We start from the raw sequence: 25,354 nt of genomic DNA on the forward strand, positions 1-25,354 counted from the left end.
TGCTTTTATATACTCTCTAAAATAAATCTTAAAAAAAAAAAAAATCAACTAGCTTTTATATAATTTAAACTATTTTAGTTTTTATATACTATTTTGCAAGGTGCCATAAGTCCCGGTGTGCAGACACTGACATTTCAGCTTGTTCTGATAGAACTACAGCCTGCTTATGTTCTTTGTTTCCTGGAAGCACGTGTGATCAACAAAAATAGATAAAATGCACTCCAAATCACCATTTGACTTTTTGACATAATATACTTCTCACATTCGCTTATTGTTTTTTTTGAGAATGCGAGCAAAAGCCTGCAGTGGTCTTTACCACTAAATCTTTTGAGAGACGTAACAGTTTTCCAAATGCCATCAACCATAAAGTCTTTCAGACTTAATAAACATTTATGAGATGTTTTCAATTTGGATATACATTTAAAATAACACAGAATATTTGAAAAGTAATTTCCTTTTTAAAAGGGTAAACTGACTAGTACAATTTAGGGAAATTGGATTTTCTCTCTCTGTGCTCCAGATGTGCTTAGTTCTGATCTGCAAAATGGCCTATTTACATTCACCTGCTCATGTAAAATTCAATTTAATCAGCAGATGAAAGTAGAGTTGTTTTTCTCCTATACTTAAAAGCATTCTTACAACGTTCTAAGAATTCCTCCTTCTTTTACACCCTTTTGGGTTTTATTTAAAGAAGTTAGTAGATGGTCAGCTATAGTGAGCACTTTCACCAATAGGATAAAAGGCAACTAGAAGTGTGCATGAGAGAACAAGATTTGGATACCACCATCCATTTTACAGTTTCCTTCTTAACTCTCTTGCAGATTACAACCAATAAACAGATCGATGATCAAGTGTAGAGGTTCTATTAGTGATGAAGAAACTGATGTCATACTATAGATGCAATGTTATAACTGTTTTACTTTCTGATATTTCCTTTTTCTTTGCTTTTATTTTAAATATTTCAGATTCCAGATGGACTGAGAAAAAAACTACGTATTGAAATACATTCAACAGTCCGAATTAAGTCAGTTGAATCTATTCCTAAAATTCCTGTATCTCTTAGACTGCAACCCAAACAGAACTTAGTGAGTTGATATTCTTGGTCACGTATTTGTTTGATTATTGGAAAACTGATAATGTTGCTCTGGTCAAGGTTGGGGTTTTTTCAATGTTTATTTGTTTTCATTTGTTAGATGATAGTTTGGAAGTTGTCTATTGCGTATGGCATCATTCCAAAGGAATTTCCTTTTTGAATAATTCCTTGCTTTTTCTTTTTACTATGTAAGTCATTTACATTAAGAAGATGCTATGATCCACTTAAACAAGGCTTATCTAGTAATACTATTTTGTATTTTGATCAATGATATTGTAAACATCAAGCCACTGAATTTTGTTTTGCACTTGGTAAGTATTTCAAATAGTTTGGCATGTTATCTGTAACAATTACTTATTTAAAGGAACTGGCAGAGGTCACAGAGGGTGGAGGAAATAGAACTTCTGAATTTTAACTCCCAGTTTCCTGAAGCTATTAGAGGAATGCTGTGTAGTACCTTTTAAATCATAGGGTCTTCCATTATTCTCAATTTGTGAAAATTTCTGATGTCTTTCTTATTAAAAAGGATGTTGACATGAAGGAGAAAAGGCATTGGTATGGAAAAGATGCATTTTCTGTTTAATTAGGTCTCAAACATAAACAATTGCTGTCAAAATAGCAGCAATAATCGATAATAATTTTGCATCAGACCCTCATCTGCAGTACATTAATACTGGTTCCAACCTAGCAAATTTTAAGTGTATACATTTAGTCCTATAAAAACAAAAATGAAAAAGAATCATAGAGTTAAAAAGGAAGTACCCATTTTAAGTCTTCTGGGAGAAAACACACTTATACTCTTCAAACATCGCAGTGCCCAGTGGATTTCCTAAGAAAGACAATTGCAGGAAAATTATTATAATTTTTTATGTGCTGTTTAGGTTTTTACTTCCTTTTAATGATGATCTTTTTCCCCCTCATGCTAAAGATTTAATTTTCTAGAGTTATATGATTGAATCTCTCTGTTTTCCTGTAAGTGAGACACATCCAGTCTTCTGTGTGAGCATCTATGACAGTAAGAACATACTTTGTACCAGTTCTCACAGTCTGTCAGATGTAGCTCTGGAATGACGTATTTCTTCATAACGTACCATATGCTTGTTTCCGTGCAACACTAGACTGATGATTTCCCATGTTAGCTGCCCCTCAAAACTTTAGATACAGCACTTCCCATCATAGCAGGGCTTATGCATGGTTTGTTCTTTATCCCCGATATTCTGTTTTGGTTTCTTACCTACAGAGGAATGGTTGAACTGCATTACTATTTTTTTTTTTTTTTTTTTTAATATTGGAGTTAAGAGAGTATTCTGTCAGTAATTTGCTAAAATTGTACAAAGTAGTTATGTGTGCTTTTATATGTTTTAAATAGAGATTTCTCCCTTTCTTTGTAATTCAGTTGAAGTTTTTTTAGTTCTTGGAACAAACCAGACAAACACAGAAAGAAATATGACAGTAACTTTCATTTTCCTTTCTGAACACCGCTTCCATGATCTCGGTTGATTCCCCCTTTCTAGACAGGAATTTTGCTTCAGTGATTAGGAACTCAGCCAAGATACATGTGTTTTAGTCTCAATTTCATTTCCTATTCTATTTATATAGGTGATCTGGGATAAGTTGTTTGATCTCTTTGCCTGCCTGTTAAAGTTCGTTGGTGGTGCCCCTGATCTAGCTGAGCCCAGGCTTCTTTGTATAGGAAGCAGAGTATACAGGGAAGAGAGGGGTGTAATGAGCACCCGAAATAAGTCACAGGTCAATATTGGTGCATATCTTGGCTGCTCTTTCAAACCCAGGAGCCTAGTAGTGCTCTTGGATCTGGCAATACAGATAAGCAAAAGAAGAATAAAAGCTTTTCCTTGCCCTCACATCAGTGTTCCAAAGATAAAATCTTTAGAGGTAGTGGAAGATTCAACTGTTGGCGTTGCAAGGGCTAGACAGGTGCTTTCCATAGAGCAGACGATAGAAATAGTGTTTGTTGGCAAAATGTTATTTTCTGTATAAGTAAAACTGTTATATCTTCTTCCATCTCTCTGCTGCCATAAGGGAAACAAATGCATAGGAAGAAAACAGTTTTACTTACTAACACCTTGTTTTGTTTAATTTTCCTCTTTTTTTTTTCCTATTTAGCATAAAGATATACATGAAGGTGATGTTAAATCTGCTTTCAGTTCTTGGCTGCAGGATTCTGCTACTGATGATCTCCCATGGATAATGACAAGCACAGACTGTATACATCTGCCTGTTAAAGAAGGTAAGGAATATACTGTCCTGTGCTGTAGCTGTTTTAACTGTCCATTATGGAATTTACTTAGGCAATATGCCATTTAATCTCTGTATACACCATTTAACGTAACAGATATCTCTTTACACTGAAACTGTAAGCATGAATTATGCTATAATAATGGTTAACCTTTTTTGTTCTTTTTTTTTTTTGGATTATGTTGTAGTAATTCAAAATACACTAATCTGTTTCATCTTGTGAGGAATAAAAACTGAATTTATTTGGAATTTTAATAATTGTTCCTTGGGTTTTTACAGGAATGGAGGAGTTTTTCCTTAGTGTAGTGCATCCTGCGCACATTGAAGAAAATAAGTCTGAGAATATTTTTATACTGAGTCCCAGCTTGCTGCAAAAGACTAATATACAAGTAAATATCACATAGTATCAGGTATCAAGTAATTTAAATTGTTATATTTGGTTAAAAATATATTACATTTTATATATAATGTATTTTGGTTTCCCTTTTTAAATTAATAATGTCAGTCTGTTCATTAAATTAAATATCTGCATTCTTATATGTTATTTTATAGCTTCAGCATTGGTGACATTCCAGGCATGCCATACTAATTACTGAATTTCATAGTCTATATTAAATTCTCAGAAAAATCAATTAGAGCAGAGGAAAGTCAGTACTGTCCAAGTTTGAACATACTATCTTTATACTTAGTTTTTCTTTCCCTTAATACCTAAACCACTGTAAAATCACTTCACAGTGTATCTGGTGGGAACGGTAGCTTGTTCTGACAAACATGAGATATATTCCCCATTCAAACCTACCAAGCTCACACTGCCTCCTCGTTCATATAGTTTCTGTGCTTCTGTTCTTTCCTTTCTCAGGAGAATAAATATTTCTATTTAATATTAGGATAATATTAAATATTTAGGTTATTATTTAGGTTATTAAATTATTTCTATTTAATATTAGGTTTCCATTAATAATTCTGGTTGAACCAGTGCTCGTGACTCCAGGATTATGGTTATAGGATTGGGATAACATCTTTTCATTTTTAAACTGATAACAGTTAAATTTTAGCGGAGAATTAAGGTGTCCTGCTTTGGCTGTTCAGAATAGATTTTTTTTTTTTCCTGCAAAATTTAGGATTCCTGTTTAAAAAAAAAAGTAAAATGAGCTTTATTTCTATTGGTAGTAGAGAAGTACAAGAAGACTTCTACAAATTGTGCTAGTGACTGGTACTAAGATGAAAGGGCGAAATGCATTTCTTAATAGCAGTGTCAGCATCTCCTACCAGGCTGTTCTTATCTGTGAACCTCTGTTAGCCCTGTTTGCCTGCCCAGCTTTCCTACTAGCTCCCCGGTGAACTAGACTGAAAAATTCATGCGGGTGAGAAAAGCCAGGTGTTTTGTCAGGTTACTTTTCACCCAGATCAGACTCCTGACCTGATTCACTGTCTTGCCTCACAAGTGCTTATGCCAGCACAACAGGGGAGGGCACAGGAGGAGAAACAGTTAGTTACGGGTAGGGAAAGAGATGATGGGCCGCACAGTCTAGTATAAACAGCACTTGGCCTAACATCTAATCTCAGGTTATTACATCATTGTAAACACTGGATCGTATTTTGGAAATAGTTGTAGCGATGCCATTTTACCAATGCATCTTTCTTTCCAGCGCAATAAGCTTCAGCAAAGCATACATGCAACATTTTCTTTACACAGTTCCAAAAATGGCTAGGCACTTCTATACCCTTCTTCTGTAGTTATATTTAATGTAAAGTACTAACTCTTTCCTTTGTTGTAGGTTCTTTCACATCCTCTAGCTAGAAAAGTTGATGATGACAGCCAGCCACCTATGCGTGATACAGACAGGAACCTTCCTTACCACAAACTAAATGATTTAGGGTGAGACATTTTCATAGTAGAAAATATGGGAGGGAATGGGAATTAAAAAAAAAAAAAAAAAAAAAAGAATATTGATGGAAATGCAGATTTCTTGAAAACTAAGCCAGATCTAAAAAAAACTCTGCATCTTTTGGCTTGTGTCGGGTTTAGCCCTTATCCTAGTGTATGTAGATGGTTGATTTTGTCCTGTGAATAGTCTTACTGAAGTGAATAGAAAACTTCCCGTGATGAAATGTACTCATGTACTGAGAAGTTCACCGTGTCTGACAATAGGATGCGAGGTCTCAGAACTGCGTAAGTTTCAGAAGAAATACTGATAGTTCAGTGACTCTTGCTGTGCTTCTAAGGGGTATGCAACAGACCTCTATGTAGCAGTAAGGGATACTGGGGTTGTTGGAGGGTGGTTTTAGCTGGGGTTTCCAAATGAAGCAAAACTTTTGATATGTTGCAGTCTGCCTGTCAATCCTCTTCCCACAGTAACTTAAACCTGTTTACTTGTTTAACTAAATTTAATAGTACGGGTCTCAAAGAAACTTAGTTCATAGTTTTATCAGAATTGTCATCTGAGGAGGGAAATTCAGAATCGTGTCTCCACAATGTAGGAGTGGAGCAATGTAAGCTCAACAGCTACTTGGTTAACCTGCTAGGCGGCTAGTGGCAGTGGTATAGCCTGGAACTAGCCGTAAGACATGCTGGCTCTTTCCCAGCCAATAACTAAGTGGTATGTTAAGCTGTGGTCATTAGTATAAGGGAAGACAGTGGTACTGTGTAGCAAACTTCAGGTAGGGATGGGGCAGAGGGGACACAAGACACTTGAAGTATTGTGGTAGTATGCCATCGGCATTGTGAAAGGCAACTGAGGATATTATGTTGAAGAGGGAATAGGAACTGATCTAGGGGTAGTGTGGTAGGGATGGGATGTGGTAGGAATAGAGTAGAGTAGAATAGAGTATTTCAGTTGGAAGGGACCTACAACAATCATCTAGTCCAACTGCCTGGCCAATTCAGGGCTGACCAAAAGTTAAAGCATGTTATTAAGGGCATTGTTCAAATGCCCCTTAAACACTGACAGGCTTGGGGCATCGACCCCAAGGACCTTTGGGAAGGTTCCCCAAGGAATGCTTTAGGAAGCCTGTTCCAAGCATTAGGGGTATTAGAAACCAGGATTCATTTGTTCATTCCATTTCTCCTGGAACAACACTTTTTGTTTAAAGTTGAAATACAAAACTGATAGCCTTACTGTTTGTGGACCTGAAAGGAGCACTGTTGTGTTGAAAGTCACAAAGATTTAGGACCGGTGAAGGATAAGGATGCCTTCAAATGCGCTATGTGCTGCTTTTCTGAAGAGGCTGAGAAGTTTTCTGACCCAGGCATGCTCCATGTTCTACCAATTTGCTACATTCCTTAGTAGGTTGTTACTCAGACACTCAAATACATGAAGCCCCAGAATACGGTTAGCTCTTACCTTCTGAGACCGACCTCATGCTAGAGTGGTGTAGAATGACTAGATAACCCTTCCATTGTGGGGGTGTTCTGCAATGTCTGTCTGTGTCCCCTGTGTCACCACTGCAAAATAAAGGTGCTGTCTCTTCAAATTGAATTGTCTTTAGCTTTTTCTTGAAAAGGTGAAGTATGTCGAAATGTGTCAGCATTGAAACTTCACCCTACTGCAAGCTGTTACTATTTACATTGTGTGTACTGATGCTACCCTAGGCCATTTAATGTGTTATTTGCTCTGCAGGGGAGTGGATAAATTAGGAACATCTTCCTTTGAACACATAAGCCACAGTCTTCTGGGGCGTCCTTTATCTCAAAAGCTGGCTACTATTGCTGTGGGACTGAGAAGTGGAGGGGTGCTTCTCACAGGAGGAAAGGTACACACTTCACTACTCTCTACTTGCAAACCCTCCCAGATTGTTTTCTGTAGTTACAAAACTGTTTTTGTTAGTTTTCTTTGATACCATGTGAATTCTGAAGAATTAAAGAACAAGCTGAAAAAGAAGCAGTTAAGAGTTAATTCAGTAAAACATTATATTATATACATGTATACAAATTACATGCACACTTCAATATATATTCATATTTCATGTATAATTAATATATAATTATATATATATAATTATATATATAAAAAATGTAAGTTTTTAAGATTGCTACCAATGCAATTTCAGTTTATTCCCTTAGGGGATTAATCTACTTTGTGGTTATAGTATAATAAACACTTCTTGTTTCTGAAATATTTGAATGAAAATAAGAATGTAGTATTTTCTCCTGTGTTATAACACAAAATGGCAGTGGAGTTGATACTCTTATTTTCCTGTTGCCTCTTATGGTGATCCATTTAATACCATATTCCACTGAAACTAACAGATGTCTTAACACTGAACTCCGTGGAATCAGAACACTATCTGCAGTGGATGTATCCACTCTGAATTTGTTTATACTTGTTTCACCCTAGGGCTTTGGTCTCTAGCAAGTAATATAAAGACAGAATACTTATATACTTTTGGTGAGGAATAAAATCAGTGTGTGCACAGCTTTCCCAGCTTGTTAACTGGTGTATACTGTGACAAAAACTCCACAGAAACAGAAGGAAATAGTTCTGTCAATTTACATTAGCTCACATTTATTTTTGTAGGGAAGTGGAAAGTCAACATTAGCAAAGGCCATCTGCAAAGAAGCATTCGATAGACTGGATGCTCATGTAGAAGTAATTGATTGTAAAGCTTTAAGAGGTATGATAATTTTTTATTTAATCTCAAATGTTTGCTGTATGATGCAGAAGCACAATTATGAAGTTACTATATTTAGTCTGAATAATTTTGCTAGTATTATTACTGCTTTTGCAAGGATATTTGATGCCCCGCAATGAGCATCTTTAACAGTATGATGAAAATACAGCTGCCGTTAGCTTATTTCTAATTGTTACAAAATAGGAAGAAGGTGCAAGTTGAACTGTGTGGTTTTTCAGCTGTGCTAGCTGGAACAAATGTTCTGTTAACAAATTGTAAGTGTTAAAGGATACCTGTATTATTCAGTGAAAGGTTGACACAGGCACCAAAGAAGGATTGAACAACCAGCTGAAACCTGATTTATGAACTAGGTTCGAAGGGGGAAGGGGATAAAACCAGGCTCGCTAGAGATGAGCCGAGGGGTGGCGTGCCGATGCCGGGGGCGAAATCGATAGCCCAGCTCAAGTGCATCTACACCAATGCACGCAGCATGGGCGGCAAGCAGGAGGAGCTGGAAGCCATTGTGCAGCGGGAGAGATATGACTTAGTCGCCCTCACAGAAACATGGTGGGGTGACTCTCATGACTGGAGTGCTGCAATGGATGGCTACAGACTCTTCAGAAGGGACAGGCGAGGAAGGAGAGGCGGTGGGGTGGCCCTGTATGTTAGGGAGTGTTTCGATTGTATAGAGCTCAACGATTGTGATGATGGTACGGTTGAGTGTCTATGGGTAAGGATGAGGGGGAAGGCCAACGAGGCAGATATCCTGCTGGGAGTCTGTTATAGACCACCCAACCAGGATGAAGGGGCGGATGAAGCGTTCTATAAGCGGCTGGCAGAAGTTTCTCAATCGCTAGCCCTTGTTCTCGTGGGGGACTTCAACTTCCCGGACGTCTGCTGGCAATACAACACGGCAGAGAGGAAGCAGTCTAGGAGGTTCCTGGAGTGTGTGGAAGACAACTTCCTGACACAGCTGGTAAGTGAGCCTACCAGGGGAGGTGCCTCGCTCGACCTGCTGTTTACAAACAGAGAAGGACTGGTGGGTGATGTGGTGGTCGGAGGCCGTCTTGGGCTTAGCGACCATGAAATGATAGAATTCTCGCTTCTTGGTGAAGTAAGGAGGGGGGGCAGCAAAACCACAACCATGGACTTCCGGAGGACGGACTTTGGCCTGTTCAGGACGCTGGTTGAGAGAGTCCCGTGGGAGACGGTCCTGAAGGGCAAAGGGGTCCAGGAAGGCTGGACGATCTTCAAGAAGGAAGTCTTAAAGGCGCAGGAGCAGGCTGTCCCTGTACGCCGTAAGAAGAACGGGCAGGGAAGACGACCGGCCTGGCTGAACAGGGAGCTCTTGCTGGGACTCAGGAAAAAAAGGAGAGTTTACCGCTTGTGGAAGAAGGGGCAGGCGACTCAAGAAGAGTACAGGGATCTTGTTAGGTCGTGCAGAGAGGAAATGAGAAAGGCAAAAGCCCAGCTAGAACGCAATCTGGCCGCTGTCGTTAAAGACAACAAAAAAAGTTTTTACAAATATATTAATGACAAGAAGAGAGCCAAGGAGAATCTCCATCCTTTGTTGGATGCAAGGGGGAACATTGTCACTGAGGATGAGGAAAAGGCTGAGGTACTCAATGCCTTCTTTGCCTCAGTCTTTAACAGGCAGACCAGTTATCCTCAGGGTACTCGGCCCCCCGAGCTGGAAGACGGGGACGGCGTGCAGGATGAACCCCCCGTAATCCAGGAGGAAGCAGTCAATGACCTGCTATGCCACCTGGACGCTCACAAGTCTATGGGGCCGGATGGGATCCACCCGAGAGTGCTGAGGGAGCTGGCGGAGGTGCTCGCCAAGCCGCTCTCCATCATTTATCAGCAGTCCTGGTTAACGGGGGAGGTCCCGGAAGACTGGAGGCTTGCCAATGTGACGCCCATCCACAAGAAGGGCCGGAAGGAGGATCCGGGGAACTACAGGCCTGTCAGCCTGACCTCGGTGCCGGGGAAGATTATGGAGCGGCTCATCTTGAGGGCGCTCACAAGGCATGAGCGGGACAACCAGGGGATCCGGCCTAGCCAGCATGGATTCATGAGAGGCAGGTCCTGCTTGACCAACCTGATCTCCTTCTATGACCAGGTGACCCGCCTAGTGGATGAGGGAAAGGCTGTGGATGTGGTCTACCTGGACTTCAGCAAGGCCTTTGACACTGTCTCCCACAGCATTCTCCTAGAGAAGCTGGCGGCTCACGGCTTAGACAGGTGGACTCTGCGCTGGGTCAAAAACTGGCTGGATGGCCGGGCCCAGAGAGTTGTGGTGAATGGAGTTACATCCAGTTGGCGGCCGGTCACGAGCGGTGTTCCCCAGGGCTCAGTACTGGGGCCGGTCTTGTTTAATATCTTTATTGATGATCTGGATGAGGGGATTGAGTGCACCCTCAGTAAGTTTGCAGACGACACCAAGTTGGGTGGGAGTGTTGATCTGCTCGAGGGTAGGAAGGCTCTGCAGAGGGACCTGGACAGGCTGGATCGATGGGCCCAGACCAACTGTATGAGGTTCAACAAGGCCAAGTGCCGGGTCCTGCACTTCGGCCACAACAACCCCATGCAGCGCTACAGGCTTGGGGAAGAGTGGCTGGAAAGCTGCCTGTTGGAAAAGGACCTGGGGGTGTTGGTCGACAGCCGGCTGAACATGAGCCGGCAGTGTGCCCAGGCGGCCAAGAAGGCCAATGGCATCCTGGCCTGTATCAGAAATAGTGTGGCCAGTAGGAGTAGGGAAGTGATCGTGCCCCTGTACTCGGCCCTGGTGAGGCCGCACCTCGAATACTGTGTTCAGTTTTGGGCCCCTCACTACAAGAAGGACGTTGAGGTGCTGGAGCGTGTCCAGAGAAGGGCAACGAGGCTGGTGAGGGGTCTGGAGAACAAGTCTTATGAGGAGCGGCTGAGGGAACTGGGACTGTTCAGCCTGGAGAAAAGGAGGCTGAGGGGAGACCTCATTGCTCTCTACAACTACCTGAAAGGAGGTTGTAGCGAGGTGGGTGTTGGTCTTTTCTCCGAAGTAACAAGCGATAGGACGAGAGGAAATGGCCTCAAGTTGCGGCAGGGGAGGTTTAGATTGGATGTAAGGAAAAATTTCTTTACTGAAAGAGTGGTGAAACATTGGAACAGGCTGCCCAGGGAAGTGGTGGAGTCCCCATCCCTGGAGGTTTTTAAAAGACGTGTAGATGAGGCGCTTAGGGACATGGTTTAGTGGGCATGGTGGTGTTGGGTTGACGGTTGGACTCGATGATCTTAGAGGTCTTTTCCAACCTCAATGATTCTATGATTCTATGATGGCAATAGTCATCTAACACTCATGATTATAAAAGATGATGAGATGAATCCTTAGGTTTTGTGAGTTCAAAATAAGTGAATTTTGTGCCAAAGATGGAAGAGAAAAAAAAAAATGCTTTTTTTACTCTCTCATTCACTGGCTTTCCCAAATATTCTTGGTGTTACAGAGACAGAGAATACTCAACTGTTTTCTTACAGAGCCCTTATATTGCATGGCTATACTCTTTTTGCTTAAGTCCCTACTAAGCTCCTTGCTCCAGAGAAAAAGGGAAAGATTGATAAAGAGCTAGGTCCTTCACTCTGAAAAATTCTTCCAATTGCAGGACTCTTTGTAGCTAATTTAGAGTGCTGCTGATACTGCTCTGTTTTTAACTGTCTAGAAATTAGACCTGTAGGCTTCTATAGTGGTTAGTGAAAGATGATTAATCTAATTTTAGGACAGGTGGATCCTTCTAGTATTTTTTTGATAGAAGATGTGGACTCTTTTTCTTTACTGGCTGTTGAGACTGGTTTAATCTTGGTACCTGGATTTACAGGAGTAAAGTTAAGCTACACGAATCAAAGCATTGTAGTATTACCTGAGCAAAATGTAGTCAGTCTGATTTTTTTTCCTGATGTGTTTTGTCATTAAAATTGTATTTCTGTTTTAGGAAAAAGATTAGTAAACATAAGGAAAAACGTGGAAGAAGCTTTCTTAGAGGCAGCATGGAGACAACCATCCATTCTTTTGATGGATGATCTTGATCACATTGTTGGAGTACCTTCTACGCCAGAGCATGAGAACAGCCCTGAAACCATTCAAAGCGATAGACTTGCTTATGGTAATACTGTGCTACCTGTGTCTGGATAAAAATATAATGGAACTTAGAATTTCTTGCACCTGAATTGTACCGTCCTACCTGGACAATTCTGTCTGTGTCGTTATTGCCTCTGGACCATGTGGTATTCAATGGCAGGGATTCACTAAGTATGGTACGTAGACCATTTGTGGACCACTAGCTGATTCAAAATAGTCCACTCTGGAGCTTGGAGTAGTCATTGCCAATGGTATGTACACCACCGCTGCTGATGGCAATGCCTGCTGTCAGTACCGCTGCCAGTGGCAGAGGCTTCTCAGTTCCTTTTTATACTGTTTGTGCACTCAAATACGTTGCAGTTGCTTACAAATTACAGATGAATCTTAACTGATAATTATTGATAAGATCAATATTATAATTGACATATTAAAATTTATCCTGTTTTCCATAATTATTATTTATAATTACAGAGATATATAAATTTGATATTTACTGATGTTTAGAACCAACTTCTTTTAGCTGAATACTAACTTTTTTATCATCCTACTTGGTGTACTTTGTAGAACTTCTATTTTATTTTACCATGTAACAATCCACAAATTTTTAAAATAAGACTATCAATTGTAGTGTGACATCCTGTATACAGTTCCTTTCTATTCCCTAAAATGTAGGCAGTGATAAGTTGCAAAATAAAATTAAATTATTAAGATTAATATCTTTATTTTTTTAAGCTGTATTCAACTATGTTTATGTAAAATTCAAGCCGTAGCAAAAAATATCTTCCATTTCTCAGCTCAGTTTGAGGGAGTTAGCATAATTTTTGATAAAATTACTTTTGAAGTTCAGAAAAATCTTAACCATCATTTCTTTTTTAAAAATGTGCACTGAAGTTACTTGCAGAATTGTTTGTGTTTTTTGTTACTTTATTTACAGATATAATGTGTACAACAGAGGTTTAGAGTTTTAAAGATTATTCTTTGAAGATCTACCTTGCATCCATAACTTCTTTGACATTCGTATATTATTTTTTCCTAGATTGCTTATTTTCTAGGCTTAGCATCTATTTTTATTCTTATAACTTTCCCTTTTTTGTTTGCATAGAGGGAATAATATTTCTAGAACAGGGATCACAGCACACAAAAGAAAAATCACGTTTAATATCCGGTGGTAGACATCATCAGTGATGTTACAAATTTGACTTTTAAAGAGCACTTCTGATGGCATTTTATTAATGGAATGTACTGTCCTAGAAAAACTAACTATACATCTTTTATTTTTTTAATAAAGAAAAGCCTGTAAACATGGGAATGGAATAAAACAAATATATAGTAAGATGTTACATTTTGCGTGCCCTAATGCTGCTCTCCAGTACAGTAGAAATGTCTATTATGAAATGCAGAATCTTTTGTTATTTTGCAATTCATGGAGCAATGTCTTATGTGTTTAGTTTTGAAAGATCTGATAAAAGAAGTTATTTCCATGGGGAGTTTGATTGCATTAATTGCCACAAGTCAGTCTGAACATTCCCTACATCCTTCCCTGGTTTCAGCTCAAGGAACTCACATATTTCAGTGCTTCAAATGTATCCGATCTCCAGATCAGGTAAATTCAGGTATTTATTCATTTGGTTAAAATGTTGTTTGCCTTCCTTGCAGCCTCAAATACAATGCTGGAACAGCTGCAAAAATAGTAGGTTACACCCGAAGATGAGAAAAAAATCTGGAAATCTTAGAAGTTCTTTCATGGTACTTAAATACCTCAGAACTTACGTCTGTCATTATAAAGTTCTAAAAAAAAATAAAAGTAATCCAGTGAAAACTCCCAGTTGGCCCCACTCTCCTTATCTTCAGTGGTGAGAGAAGGGTGTATTCAGAGGACATTTCAGTTCAACGTAAAACAAGTCAGGCTCTCTAACATAGGTGAGATATGCATGTCTCCTTCTTACCTGTAAGGGGATTCTAGAGGAGCAGCTTTGAAAAAACATGTAAGTCACTACGGTTAGATAAATGAGATTAAACCTAAGCGTGTTTTTTCACTGCTCAGAGGAATAAGTATGTCCCTAGAATGTGTATTTTAAAAATGTTATTAAAACTAAATGTTAATTTTATGGGAAGGTTTTAGTTTCTATATGAATTATATCTCTCTACTTTTGAATAGAGTCCATTTTGAAAAGTAAAAAGTATAAAGGGAAGAATAAACAGTATAACTTCATTGCAGGAGAAAGCAGCACTTTGTACCTGTGCATGCCCTAACGGCATGACAGAGACATGGTAACTCATTTGTATTTAACACGAGTTGTTCCTGCCTGCTTGTCTTCTGTCACAGGCTAGCAATTAAAGAGCACTGAGGAGGGGATTCAGCGTTAGATACAATGTAGCTTTCTCCCACTTCTTGCAAGTCTGCCTTTATCACTTTTAATACTAATACATGAATAACGATGAGACATCACTGGAAAAGTCAGGATCTCAAAGGATAGAAATTATCTGATGTGTTTTTATCTAATGCAATATATTTAATCTCAAATATCTTCTACTCATATCGGCAAAATGAAAGGTGTTCCTTTTCCTGTGAAACAGAAAAAATGGGTGTAAAACAGTAGAATCGGGGGGGTGGGGGGGTGTTTTCTTATTATTGTTGGATTTAAGATAGCTGTGGCGAGGTAAACATTTAAAGTTGTAAAACTGGTGAATTTATTGAAATTCACCTGAAGAACCAGCTTTTGTTTATATTCATGCCTGCTCAGATTTTGTTATTTGAAGGTTTGGTGACATGTAAATATTTAAGGAAATTTTAGTAACTTGTATGTATTTACTTTTTGAATTTCTGAAACCCATATAAATAGTAAACTTAATATACACTTGCTGCACAATTCTGTTTTTCAGAAGCAAAGATGTGAAATGCTGTATTCCGTAATAAAAAAGAAACTGAATTCTGATATAAAGAAGTTCTCTGATCTTGACTTCCAATGTATTGCAAAGGAAACAGAAGGTTTTGTTGCTAGAGATTTTACTATGCTGGTTGATCGTGCTATTCATGCCTGTGTTTCTAACCAGAATACATTTCAAAATGGCGGTATGTTGACAACAAAATCTCTTATTTCATAGTCTTACTTCTGTTATCCGGAACCTGCGGAGTAATACAGAAATAAAAAGCCAGTTTTTATGTTTTATGTTTAAAACATATTTAATTGTTACATATCATGAGGAATTTGTTACTGGTAGGCCGTGTGTTCCTTTTTTTGTTCAGGATTTTTTTTCTTTTTTTTAAGCAGAATTGAATCTGTCAACTATGGATTTTCAGAAAGTTCTAAAAGATTTTACTCCATTAGCTCTGAGAAATGTTAACCTTCATAAACCTAAGGACATTGGCTGGGACAGGATTGGTGGCTTAAAAGATGTGAAGCAAATACTCATGGATACCATCATGTTACCTGCAAAGGTACCCAGTTCTTTTAAATTAGTTACCTGAATTTTGTACATAATGTTAGTAGGGGAAGAATGATTTTTAAGGTGTGACAGGGTATTTGACAGAAAGATGACAGGTATGATTTTAAGCTACTTTTGTAGCTTCCCAGTCTTCAACGGTCTTCAGCTACTGGAAAACTTTCTCCTTCCCCTTCCCTCTTCCAAATACAAAAGGCAACGGCTTGTGCTTTTCTACAGATCAAGCGTTGCCCTAGAATATTGCAGTATTGCTAACATCATCTTTGCTACACGCTTTGTTGCAGGGTTTCTGATCAGGCTCTGTAAAGATAACATTTCCAGCTGTCTTCTGCAGTGCTTTTGCTAGAGGAGTACTCTCTTTCGGATGAATGCCAATCCACCAATTCCTCTTTATTTTACTTTGGCCTTTCTGCCTTGCTTTAAACTTCCAGCATTGAGATGAGCCATCCCTTTCAGTCTTCAGAGAAATGACTGAACAGTTTTCTGTGTAATGGACAGAATCTTTTACTGTATACTTATATAATTTAATCATATCCTTCGGTGATTAAAATAGGAATTTAGAAGTACCAATATGTACATTATAAAGCTCTAGTGCATGCCTATTCTGTCCTGTTTCCTCTTGGTAGAAAATGCCACTTGTTTGTATTTTAAGTCCCTATGAAGCCTAGGAACCCACTTCAGCCCCAAGTAAACTAACAACAGTCCAGATGAGCTCTTGTGATAATAATGTGGATAAAAGAAATTAGACATATTTCGTTTAGACAAAAATCAACACTAGTCAGTGACGTTACAGTATACTGCAGAATAATTACATATTTTAGAATATGTCTTCTTGAAACTCTTTTCCAGTATCCAGAATTATTTGCAAACCTGCCTATAAGACAGAGATCAGGAGTCTTGCTGTATGGAGCACCTGGAACAGGAAAAACACTGTTAGCGGGAGTAGTTGCTCGAGAGAGTGGAATGAATTTCATCAGCATCAAGGTAGCAAGATTTTGAAGATTAATTGATTCATTTCGTTAACTGAATGAAATAGCTTGACAATAATACCTGTGAGTATGTGTTTGTGAGGGCAAAATACCAAAGTAAGAAACACACATTTAAAATTTGGTATGTCTCTGGATATCCCACCATTCAACTTCTAGAACTTCATAGTTTTATTACTGAGATTTTTTTGTATAATTATTCATTAGGCAGAATTTTAAAATTTAATTAGATGTTCTTAGTTTCCCTTTTTTTTTATAAAAAGATCCTAGATTTTGGTTCCACTGGACAATGAAGTTGAGCAATTAATTTTAAACATATTTTCAAAATACAATGTAAGCCGTTGTTGTGTGATACTGTAACACATGTCCGGTTACAGTAGAAAAATGGAAATTATTACTTTAAAATAAGTTGCAATGCTTAAAAGATTCTTTTGGCTTATCTAGACCCCTCGGCTCTTCTGGTCAGAGATGCCACTGTCTTGGTTACAAGAAAATTCACTCTAGTGTATGAAATCTGTGCTCATGTTGAATTACACATTAAAACTAAGACACACATCATGAATATTCTTTTCTGATTTTTTTTTTTTTTTTTTTTTTAGGGACCAGAGCTGCTCAGCAAATACATTGGAGCAAGTGAGCAAGCAGTTCGAGATATCTTTAACAGGTTGGCTTTGTAAAGATTTGTGATGTTATCAATGAATTTTATTGGTTGAAGCTCCAAGAAATAATTTTCTTGTCCTAGGAGAGACATGGCATCAGATCACAAAAGCATCTGAAATAATTAGTTGTGCCGAACCAGATGTTCAGATCCTGGCAAGTCAACTTGACTGTCATTTAAGAACTGAGCATTTTGGCTCAGATGAGGAGTGCACTTTTGAAGCTGAACTCCCAGTTCTCTCCATTTACAGTGCATTGGTTCATATCACAGAACCATCTTGGAAAACACATGCTGAATTCCTTTCAGGTGATTCCAGGAGACAGTCGAGTGTGCTCCAACTAATAATGAACACTCAGTACATAGGATCATACTAGACTTGGTATTGAGGTCCTCGGTACCAGTTGTTTTGTTTTTACAAATCTGCCCTTACTCACCCTCAATGCTCACTAATGTAAATATATCCTACATAGCCTTTGCTTCTCGTGTAGTTTACAGTGTAGGCAGTCTTTGTGTTAGATGTACATAAGCCAAGACCTCGTCTGCAGTGACTGGATTTTAGAGCTTTCATGTACATTAACATGACAGTTGAGTACTTCAGAAATTATAAAGTGAGTGCAAGGTATGTCATAAAAATGAGCAGTGATTCCATTGCAATCCAATTCTTCAGAACCTCTTAATTTCTACAGAAAACAGATTTTCTGTTCTCTCGTTTAAAGATAACTGTTATCTGAAGCAAAAAGCAATTCCCTTTAATATTTCTAAGCAGTTTTACCTGTGACCCAAACTTAAACAGAATTTAAGTATTGCCTTTTTTTTTTTTTACCTTTTAGAGCTCAGGCAGCTAAGCCTTGTATTGTTTTTTTTGATGAGTTTGATTCTATTGCTCCTCGACGAGGTCATGACAACACAGGAGTTACAGATCGAGTGGTTAACCAACTGTTGACTCAGTTAGATGGTGTGGAAGGCTTACAAGGTAATAATTCATACGTGTGCTCCTTTTTACGCAAAAGTTTAGCAGATGTTAATGATATTTTTCTGCACTTTCCTAAGGGGTTTATGTGCTAGCTGCTACTAGTCGCCCAGATTTGATTGACCCTGCTTTGTTAAGGCCAGGTCGACTGGATAAGTGCCTGTACTGTCCACCTCCTGATCAGGTGAGGAAACAAAGCATTTTACATGAGAGGCAAGGAAAAAAAAAATCAAACTAATGGGCTTTATTCTCCTTTTCTTTATATTTAGTGGCATCTGAAACCTGGACAAAGTGGACTTGATTGCCCAGCCCCAGTTATACAACAGTATAAATTCACTGATTGTAGTGTCAATGTGTTCACACAAAACTGGGGAAAGACAAGGTTGTTTACCACAGTCTTCAGGATCAAATCATGTTCCTGTGGATATAGCTGATTTTTTAAAAAATAAATAAAAAAGGAAACTAGTCTGCAGAAAGACATTGGATGCAGGGTGGTGTTTATCATGTTCTGCGTCTTTCTCTGAATTACGAGTTTAGTGGATCTGCCATTTGCTTGAAATGATAAACCATAGCCATTCCCAATCCAACTCTTGAATTATCTGAAGTTTTCAGAGCAGTTTTATTCCAAATCCAGTTGATCCCGCTCTTCTTTGCCCACATTTAATTTGGAATATCCAAGCTCTTTTTAAGTCAGATGTGTCACTAGTTAGGAAAGGAATGATTCCCATTGATTTTAGTGGGGTTTGGATCAGGCCTTTGAGGCTGTACAATGTGTGTCTTTTGATTCCCCATTTTATGAGAAAGAATCAGTGCTGTTCATTTGCAGATTAGCTGGCACATTTAACAAATACCACATCATTGCATTCTGAAATACACACGAAGAAGATGATCCTGTGCCTTAAGAACACAGATATACTCTCTTTTCCTTTTTTTTTCTTTTTTTTTTTTTTTTTTAATGGTAAACTTCTGATTTAGAATATGATCGTTCAGGTAAACAGAAGTTTTTCACTTTTGTCATACTTCTCTTTGCAAAAGGACATATGAGTAGCAGAGTTCACCTTCATATTTTTATATATTTCATATATAAAAATCCCAGATATTAACTGGATATTTAGAGAACTACGTTTCTCTGTATACTGCGTTTGGTACAGTTTCTCTTAGACTCTTCAAGAAAATGTAACAAAATGTATGCCTATATTGTAAAGATTGATTACTGCACAGTATGTCCTATATGTACTATTATTAGGGTAGTATCTTCTTTAAAAAAGATCCTTCCTCCCTCTGATAGGAAGTTGCTTGTGACAGGGCCAAAGCACTATCTAGCAATCAGGACAAGGAAGATAACAGGTTGCTTTACTGACATTTTTTTTTTCCTCCCTTTTTACAGAATTCACGCTATGAAATCTTAAAAGCTCTCAGTCATTCTCTGTCCTTGGCAAACGATGTGGACTTTCAGGATTTGGCAGCAAAAACAGAACGGTTCACAGGGGCTGACCTAAAAGCTTTATTGTACAATGCCCAGTTAGAGGCAATCCATACTAATTTAGGTTCAGGTTTAACACAGGTAAATAAAACTGATATAAAAGAAGTCTCTCCTCTCTTTATTTTGATGCTGATATGTTTAAAAGGGTTAATTTTATCCATGGTTTTTTAGCAAAATTATGTTTAATAAGGTTTAGTTTTCCTATATTTGTATACAGAGGATTAAAATCTTACTATGTTTGCAGAAAAATGCAAGAATAATGTAATAAATTAGTTTAAATACTTCTTAAACACAAGTTTTTTTCACTTTATGATAGGTGTTTAATGTTAAATAGATTTATGTAAGCCAAATCTGTTTATCGCTGTTATGAGGAATGACTGACAGATCAATAGGAGGGATCCCACTCAGAGTTTCTTCGGAGCAGCTAGCAAATTCAGTTTTGAGGTGGCACATTTTTGGATGATGGAGGAAGCAAGGAATTGGTGGGTTTTGTAGAGTTGTTCCAACAGACTGAATTTGATCTGAGGTCAGGAAAGAAGTGGCAAGAGGATGGTGATGTCTGAAGTGGCCTGCTCTGGCTCATCTTCCAGGCACCAGCAGCTATTACTTGCACTTCCAAGGTACAGGATCCCACCCTTGGTTTATACCCCTTATGTGACTGACAGGTCCTTTCCTCTTTTAGCCTCTATTCAGCCACCTCCCCTCACGTTTTTGATGGCTGTCTTCTGGTTCTAGCTGGAAAGGGGCAGGCATGGCTTCCGCTAGTTGGAGGTCAAAGGGAAGGGTTGGGTCAGGGGTACAAAAGCAAGGGGACCACTTGGGTTCTTTTTGTCCCAGCTGTTACCAAGGGATGGGGCTCTGAGGATGCAACTCTGAGTATTGGGAGGGATCTCCAGCATATCTTCCCTAACAATCCCTTCACTTGTAGCATCAGTAAGTAGTTGTAAGGATACCTGATGATTATCCGTCTTTAGAGGAGGCGATTGTCTAAAGCAGTGGTCTCCGGAGTGATGTGCACCCACCCCAGGGGGTGCACAAGACAATCCATTGAGGTGCAGGAAGAAAATATTAGAATTTCAATAGTACATGTATATAAATTACAAATAAATATGCATATATTTGGTGGAGCGTGCTCAGAATTTTTTTACTGATAGGGGTGTACAATCAAAAAGGTTTGCAGACACCAGTCTAAAGCAACAACTGTGATTTCCACATCAGCACTTAAAATGTGTTCACTATGACTAAAGATGAGTACAGCAATTGGGCACTGTAAAAGTAGACTCACCACAATCTCCTAGACCACTTTACACAAGATACTAAATTGCCTGGAGGGAATGGTTGAGACAGAAGTGATACAGTTCTACAACAGAAAATGTACATGAAGTTTCCCAACACTTGCTGTTACTGAGTGAGACAGTTCAAAGCAAACAAATAAAACCTTAAGATTATCTCCTCAAATTATTTTTCTAGCATGAAGACAGAAAAGTTCTGCTTAAAGGCATTGGGTTTTCTTAGCAAAATATTTGGAAATATACTCCCAGAGAAAGACAGATTACTAGAATCAAATGTAAATTGGTGTTTCATTTGCACTGTATATGAAATTTTTTAATGTATTTCAGATTGCAATTAGTTATGAGTTAACACTTCTAATGTTCTGTTCTTTGTCACAGGATTTTGGTTCTAGTTCCGATAGTGACTTCAGTCTCTCTTCCATGGTTTTTCTAAACCACAGCAGTGGCTCAGATGATTCGGCAATAGATGGAGAAGCAGGGCTAGAGCAATCTCTTATTTCTTTAGACATGTCTGACTTGCTTCCTGAAGATCCAAGGTCCAACATGTATCGTCTTTATTTTGGAAGCTCTTACGAATCAGAGCTGGGAAATGGAACTCCTTCAGAACTGGTAAATTACTTGCTTAATATTTTGAATTTTCTAAATATTATCAGTTATGAAGCAGAAAAACTGAACTAGGCAAATGGTATGGTTTTATAAATACAATTATGTCTGCTTTGTCCTTCAAACTGTCTTCAGCCTATACCTTGTGGTCCATGGTGGGGAAGAATATGGAAGGATGTGATCTGACAAAATACAATATGGACTTCTCTGCAACTTTGCAGGACTTTAAAATCAAAATTCCAAAATACACTTAATACCTTATAATCAAGCAAACTGCATTCATACTAGATCTTACTGTCTGGTGTAACGGCTTGTTGCCTTCCAAAGTTTAATACTAAAAGAGTTTTCAACTTTTTGGTGTTTGGGGTTTTTTTTAACTTAGTTTTATTACTAAACAATGACCATCCAGCTTTCAAGAATTAAGTCATAATCTTAAGAATCAAGAAACATTTTTCAGTTTCCAGTAGAGTGTGCATTAATGGAATAATCTGACCATGGGATTGTGTAAACAACAGAAGCAAACCTTAGCTTCCATCGTCACTCTTAAGAAGCAGAATTCCTGTTGTAGTATCACATTGCACAGAAAGCAGCACGTTCTCTGGCTAGCTTGCAGACAGGGATGTGCTGGTTGGCTACCCAGCACCTGCATAGTGATCAGCTGGCCAGCTCGTTTTGCTTGGCTGCCTGGTAAGCAAAACAGAATACGCTGCCTCTGAGCTCCTTAGGGTGAACAGATGACTTCAGAGTTTGCATGTGATCCATCGGACATTAGTTTTCAGGATCTGTTGTAGAATTGCTATTACAGGTTAGTTATCAAAGTTGTTAGACTCCTGTTTTCAAAACTGTCTTGCATCGGTTCTTAAAGCCAAAGATAACTTACCTTGACATTGGAGAACTAATTACTGACTGCTAAGGTGCTTTTGTATGTTTTATCTTGCATTATAGATTATAGTCTTCCATTATTTTATCTTTAGACACTTCAGTTTTCCTCTAACTGTGAAAGTTTTTCAGCAAGGCTACAAGGACTTTGATCTCTTAAAGTTGTTGAACTTGAAAGTTCACGCTTATCAAGTGCACAGAGAATTTGGAGGTGACTAATATTTAAATTGTAAGTCACTCCAAAGCAAACTACATAAACTTGCCCAGACTTCAGAACGACTGATTTTCATATGTAAATAAAACAATGGACTTAGTAGACCTTTATTCTTTTTGAGATAGGCCATTGCAAAAATATTTAGACCTTTTCTAAAGACGAAACACTTTATTTTCACATTTGTACTTTTCCCTAAACACCGTGGCAAATTAACCTAAACTTTCTGTTCAAAAAGTTATGTATGTGATATATTTTTAAGAGAAAGTACTCTTCTTGCCAGTGGGGGCAAGCTTATACTGAATTAAATTTGTAGGCTAAATCTTAATGGTGGAGTTGCTCTTTTGGATCCATAATGAGTTACTGTATTTCTCCTTGTGGTCAATTTAGAGCTCTTTGTGTTTGTCTGGACCAAACTCCATAACTCACGATTTTACTAGCGTGACTCAGAGAGACACAGCATCATCACAACCTTCAATGCTTAGAACAGCTTCTCAAGAAGATTCCCTGGAAAATAACCAGGAGCAGCAAACAGAGCACCTGAGGACAGAAATCAATGCTATCAAAGCCAATTACAGAAGCAAGAATGGAGTATGGCAGTTTTTGATTATTTAGTCTTAACACTTTTCTATTGTTTATTGGTATTTCAATAAAGAATTTCTGCAATAATATTACATATAATGTCACAAAAATAGCAAAGATAAATGATACCTAGTTTGAGGAGAAATAAGCCAGATGTTGGCACTCATTTAACCAAATAGTTATTTCTGTGTTATTTAGTACTGGAGGGAGGCGGGGGAGTTGTGATTGTATTTGTAATACATTTCCGTACATGTAACGAGGAAGTTCTAGAGTTACTGATATTTGTGGCACTATGTCTTTGTTTCTGTGGTAATTTTTCATTGTCTGTTCATGGCTCTGTTTTCAAGGAGGACAGCACCCTTAATCAGTCAGTGCTTGCCAAGAACACTTTAATGATTACCCAGTCCCATCTGATGACTGCACTTGAGGGTATAAGACCATCCATTAGCCAAGATGACTGGAAGAATTTTTCTGAGCTGTAAGTATTAAATTTTTTTTGGTAATTGTGTATTCAGTGGAGATTTGGTCTTTTCACATTTCTTATTCATCAGAAACACAATAGTTATTTAACGTGGGGAATGGCAGAGTTGAATAGCTTCTGACAGCAATTTTTTTCAGAAATACTAAATTACGTACAAAGTATTTTACCAGTGCATTGTCTTCTGTTTTTATTAATGTAGGACCTAGAAATTCTAATCACAGACCAGAAGACCCTTGTATTATGTTCAGAGCTATACCAGTATGAAGAGGCACCAATTCTCTCCGACTTAGAGCTAGGTCCTTCCTGCTCCCACTGAGTAGCAGCCCCTCGTACTTTCAAATTGCTGGGTTTTGACTCTCCGTGGTGGTCTTTGTAGCTGCTGTGCTTGGGAAAAGGCAATAATCCGCAGAAAAGGAGAATATGTCTCCTTAGACTTGGAAAAGACTGGAGTGAAAAAGCTGGAAACTGTCATCGGGATGTTCTGTGATTCACCAGCGGGTTCTTCTGACGTGAAGACTGTTAGGAGTTGTCTTCCTCAGCTGATACGTAGACAAGCAGGTCTTACAGCAGGGGAAAGAGAGAAGGAAGGGACAGGAAAGGAGGAGAATGAGAGATGCTTCCCAGGAGTCTATACCACCCTGTCCACTTCTGTTCCTTGTCCCACCTCCCCACCGCCCCAAAAAGTAAAAATAAAAAACAAACAAAGAGGAAGCAGGGCAGAGAGCTCTCTGAGTTAGGTTTGTGGCTGAAAACTCCTCCAGGTCCCCAGGTCTGAGGGGACATGCACTCTTCATTTCCGTAAAACTATACGTAAACATCTGCAGTTCTGTGTTGCATTCATGTGTATCTGAAGAGGCATATGCAAGCAAAGGCATTTCATAAGAATTTGCTAATATCTTTTTCTATTTCCAGGTATGATAATTTTCAGAATCCGAAGAAGAGGAAAGGACAAGTTGGCTCAACATTCAGACCAGGACAAAAAATAACTCTAGCTTAGTAACTTGTATTTGCTTGTAATTGCTAAACTGTAACTGGAAATGGCAAATGTGATTAAATCAAATTATTTATATTCATATGGATTTATTAATGCAGCAGTTGAAGATAAGTTTCTTTTAAACTTACATGCTGTAAAATTATGTCACATCTTATTTTGAAGAAAATTGTCTTCTTTCAGATTGATATTAAATTTTTGAGAGAACATTGGTTACGTTCTGTCCAGTTGTTTATCACATAAAATTTTAAATTTTGCTTTTTATCAATATAGTTGCCAAAACCTAACAATGATTTCCTATCCCTGTTTATTTCCTCACAACAAATAGATTCTGTTGGAATAAACTGTAATATCTAATGGTTGAAATGTTTTTAAAAATTCTATAGAGCCATTCTCTAATGGTCTTTGGAGAGGTGTTAGAGAAGGGTGGAACTTCATATGTTTATTGGTAAGCAACTAGTCTAATACTTCCAGAACAACTATAGCAAAAAAAGAAATATTAAGACAGACCAAGATAATTGTATCTTGTTTTCTGCCACTGTTTATTATTCCGAAGAATATCAAGTTGCATTTCACAACTGCTGTATCTTCTTATCCCCATCTTTTCTTCTTGGAGACTGTTCAAAAACATCTCTGATGTTTGGAAGCTTTCTAATGTTACATCCTGAAATTATTCACAACTACTGACTTACATGAAGATTGT

General features: G+C 38.3%; 1 protein-coding gene across 5 annotated transcripts in view; it reads left to right on the top strand.

Moving 5' to 3' along the window:
* The window catches only part of PEX1 (peroxisomal biogenesis factor 1), a 31,374-nt gene extending 6,518 nt beyond the window's left edge, over positions 1 to 24,856 (top strand). For 4 of the 5 annotated variants that reach the window (XM_076331512.1, XM_076331513.1, XM_076331514.1 and 1 more), the window contains 19 exons: positions 966 to 1,085; positions 3,218 to 3,341; positions 3,629 to 3,738; positions 5,128 to 5,228; positions 6,970 to 7,102; positions 7,867 to 7,963; positions 11,926 to 12,096; positions 13,520 to 13,674; positions 14,955 to 15,144; positions 15,344 to 15,510; positions 16,365 to 16,499; positions 17,101 to 17,165; positions 17,990 to 18,132; positions 18,210 to 18,313; positions 19,517 to 19,693; positions 21,283 to 21,513; positions 22,988 to 23,188; positions 23,527 to 23,657; positions 24,573 to 24,856. In XM_076331512.1, coding sequence (XP_076187627.1) covers positions 966 to 1,085; positions 3,218 to 3,341; positions 3,629 to 3,738; positions 5,128 to 5,228; positions 6,970 to 7,102; positions 7,867 to 7,963; positions 11,926 to 12,096; positions 13,520 to 13,674; positions 14,955 to 15,144; positions 15,344 to 15,510; positions 16,365 to 16,499; positions 17,101 to 17,165; positions 17,990 to 18,132; positions 18,210 to 18,313; positions 19,517 to 19,693; positions 21,283 to 21,513; positions 22,988 to 23,188; positions 23,527 to 23,657; positions 24,573 to 24,657 — 2,640 coding nt within the window. In that variant the 3' untranslated portion in view covers positions 24,658 to 24,856. Of the gene's footprint in view, positions 1 to 965; positions 1,086 to 3,217; positions 3,342 to 3,628; positions 3,739 to 5,127; positions 5,229 to 6,969; positions 7,103 to 7,866; positions 7,964 to 11,925; positions 12,097 to 13,519; positions 13,675 to 14,954; positions 15,145 to 15,343; positions 15,511 to 16,364; positions 16,500 to 17,100; positions 17,166 to 17,989; positions 18,133 to 18,209; positions 18,314 to 18,398; positions 19,005 to 19,516; positions 19,694 to 21,282; positions 21,514 to 22,987; positions 23,189 to 23,526; positions 23,658 to 24,572 lie in introns of those variants that run through there. The other variant, XM_076331516.1, reaches the window with a different exon arrangement.
* The last annotated feature ends 498 nt before the right edge of the window (positions 24,857 to 25,354 follow it).

This window comes from Aptenodytes patagonicus, chromosome 2, assembly GCF_965638725.1.
Source record: "Aptenodytes patagonicus chromosome 2, bAptPat1.pri.cur, whole genome shotgun sequence".
NCBI classification, from domain to species: domain Eukaryota; kingdom Metazoa; phylum Chordata; class Aves; order Sphenisciformes; family Spheniscidae; genus Aptenodytes; species Aptenodytes patagonicus.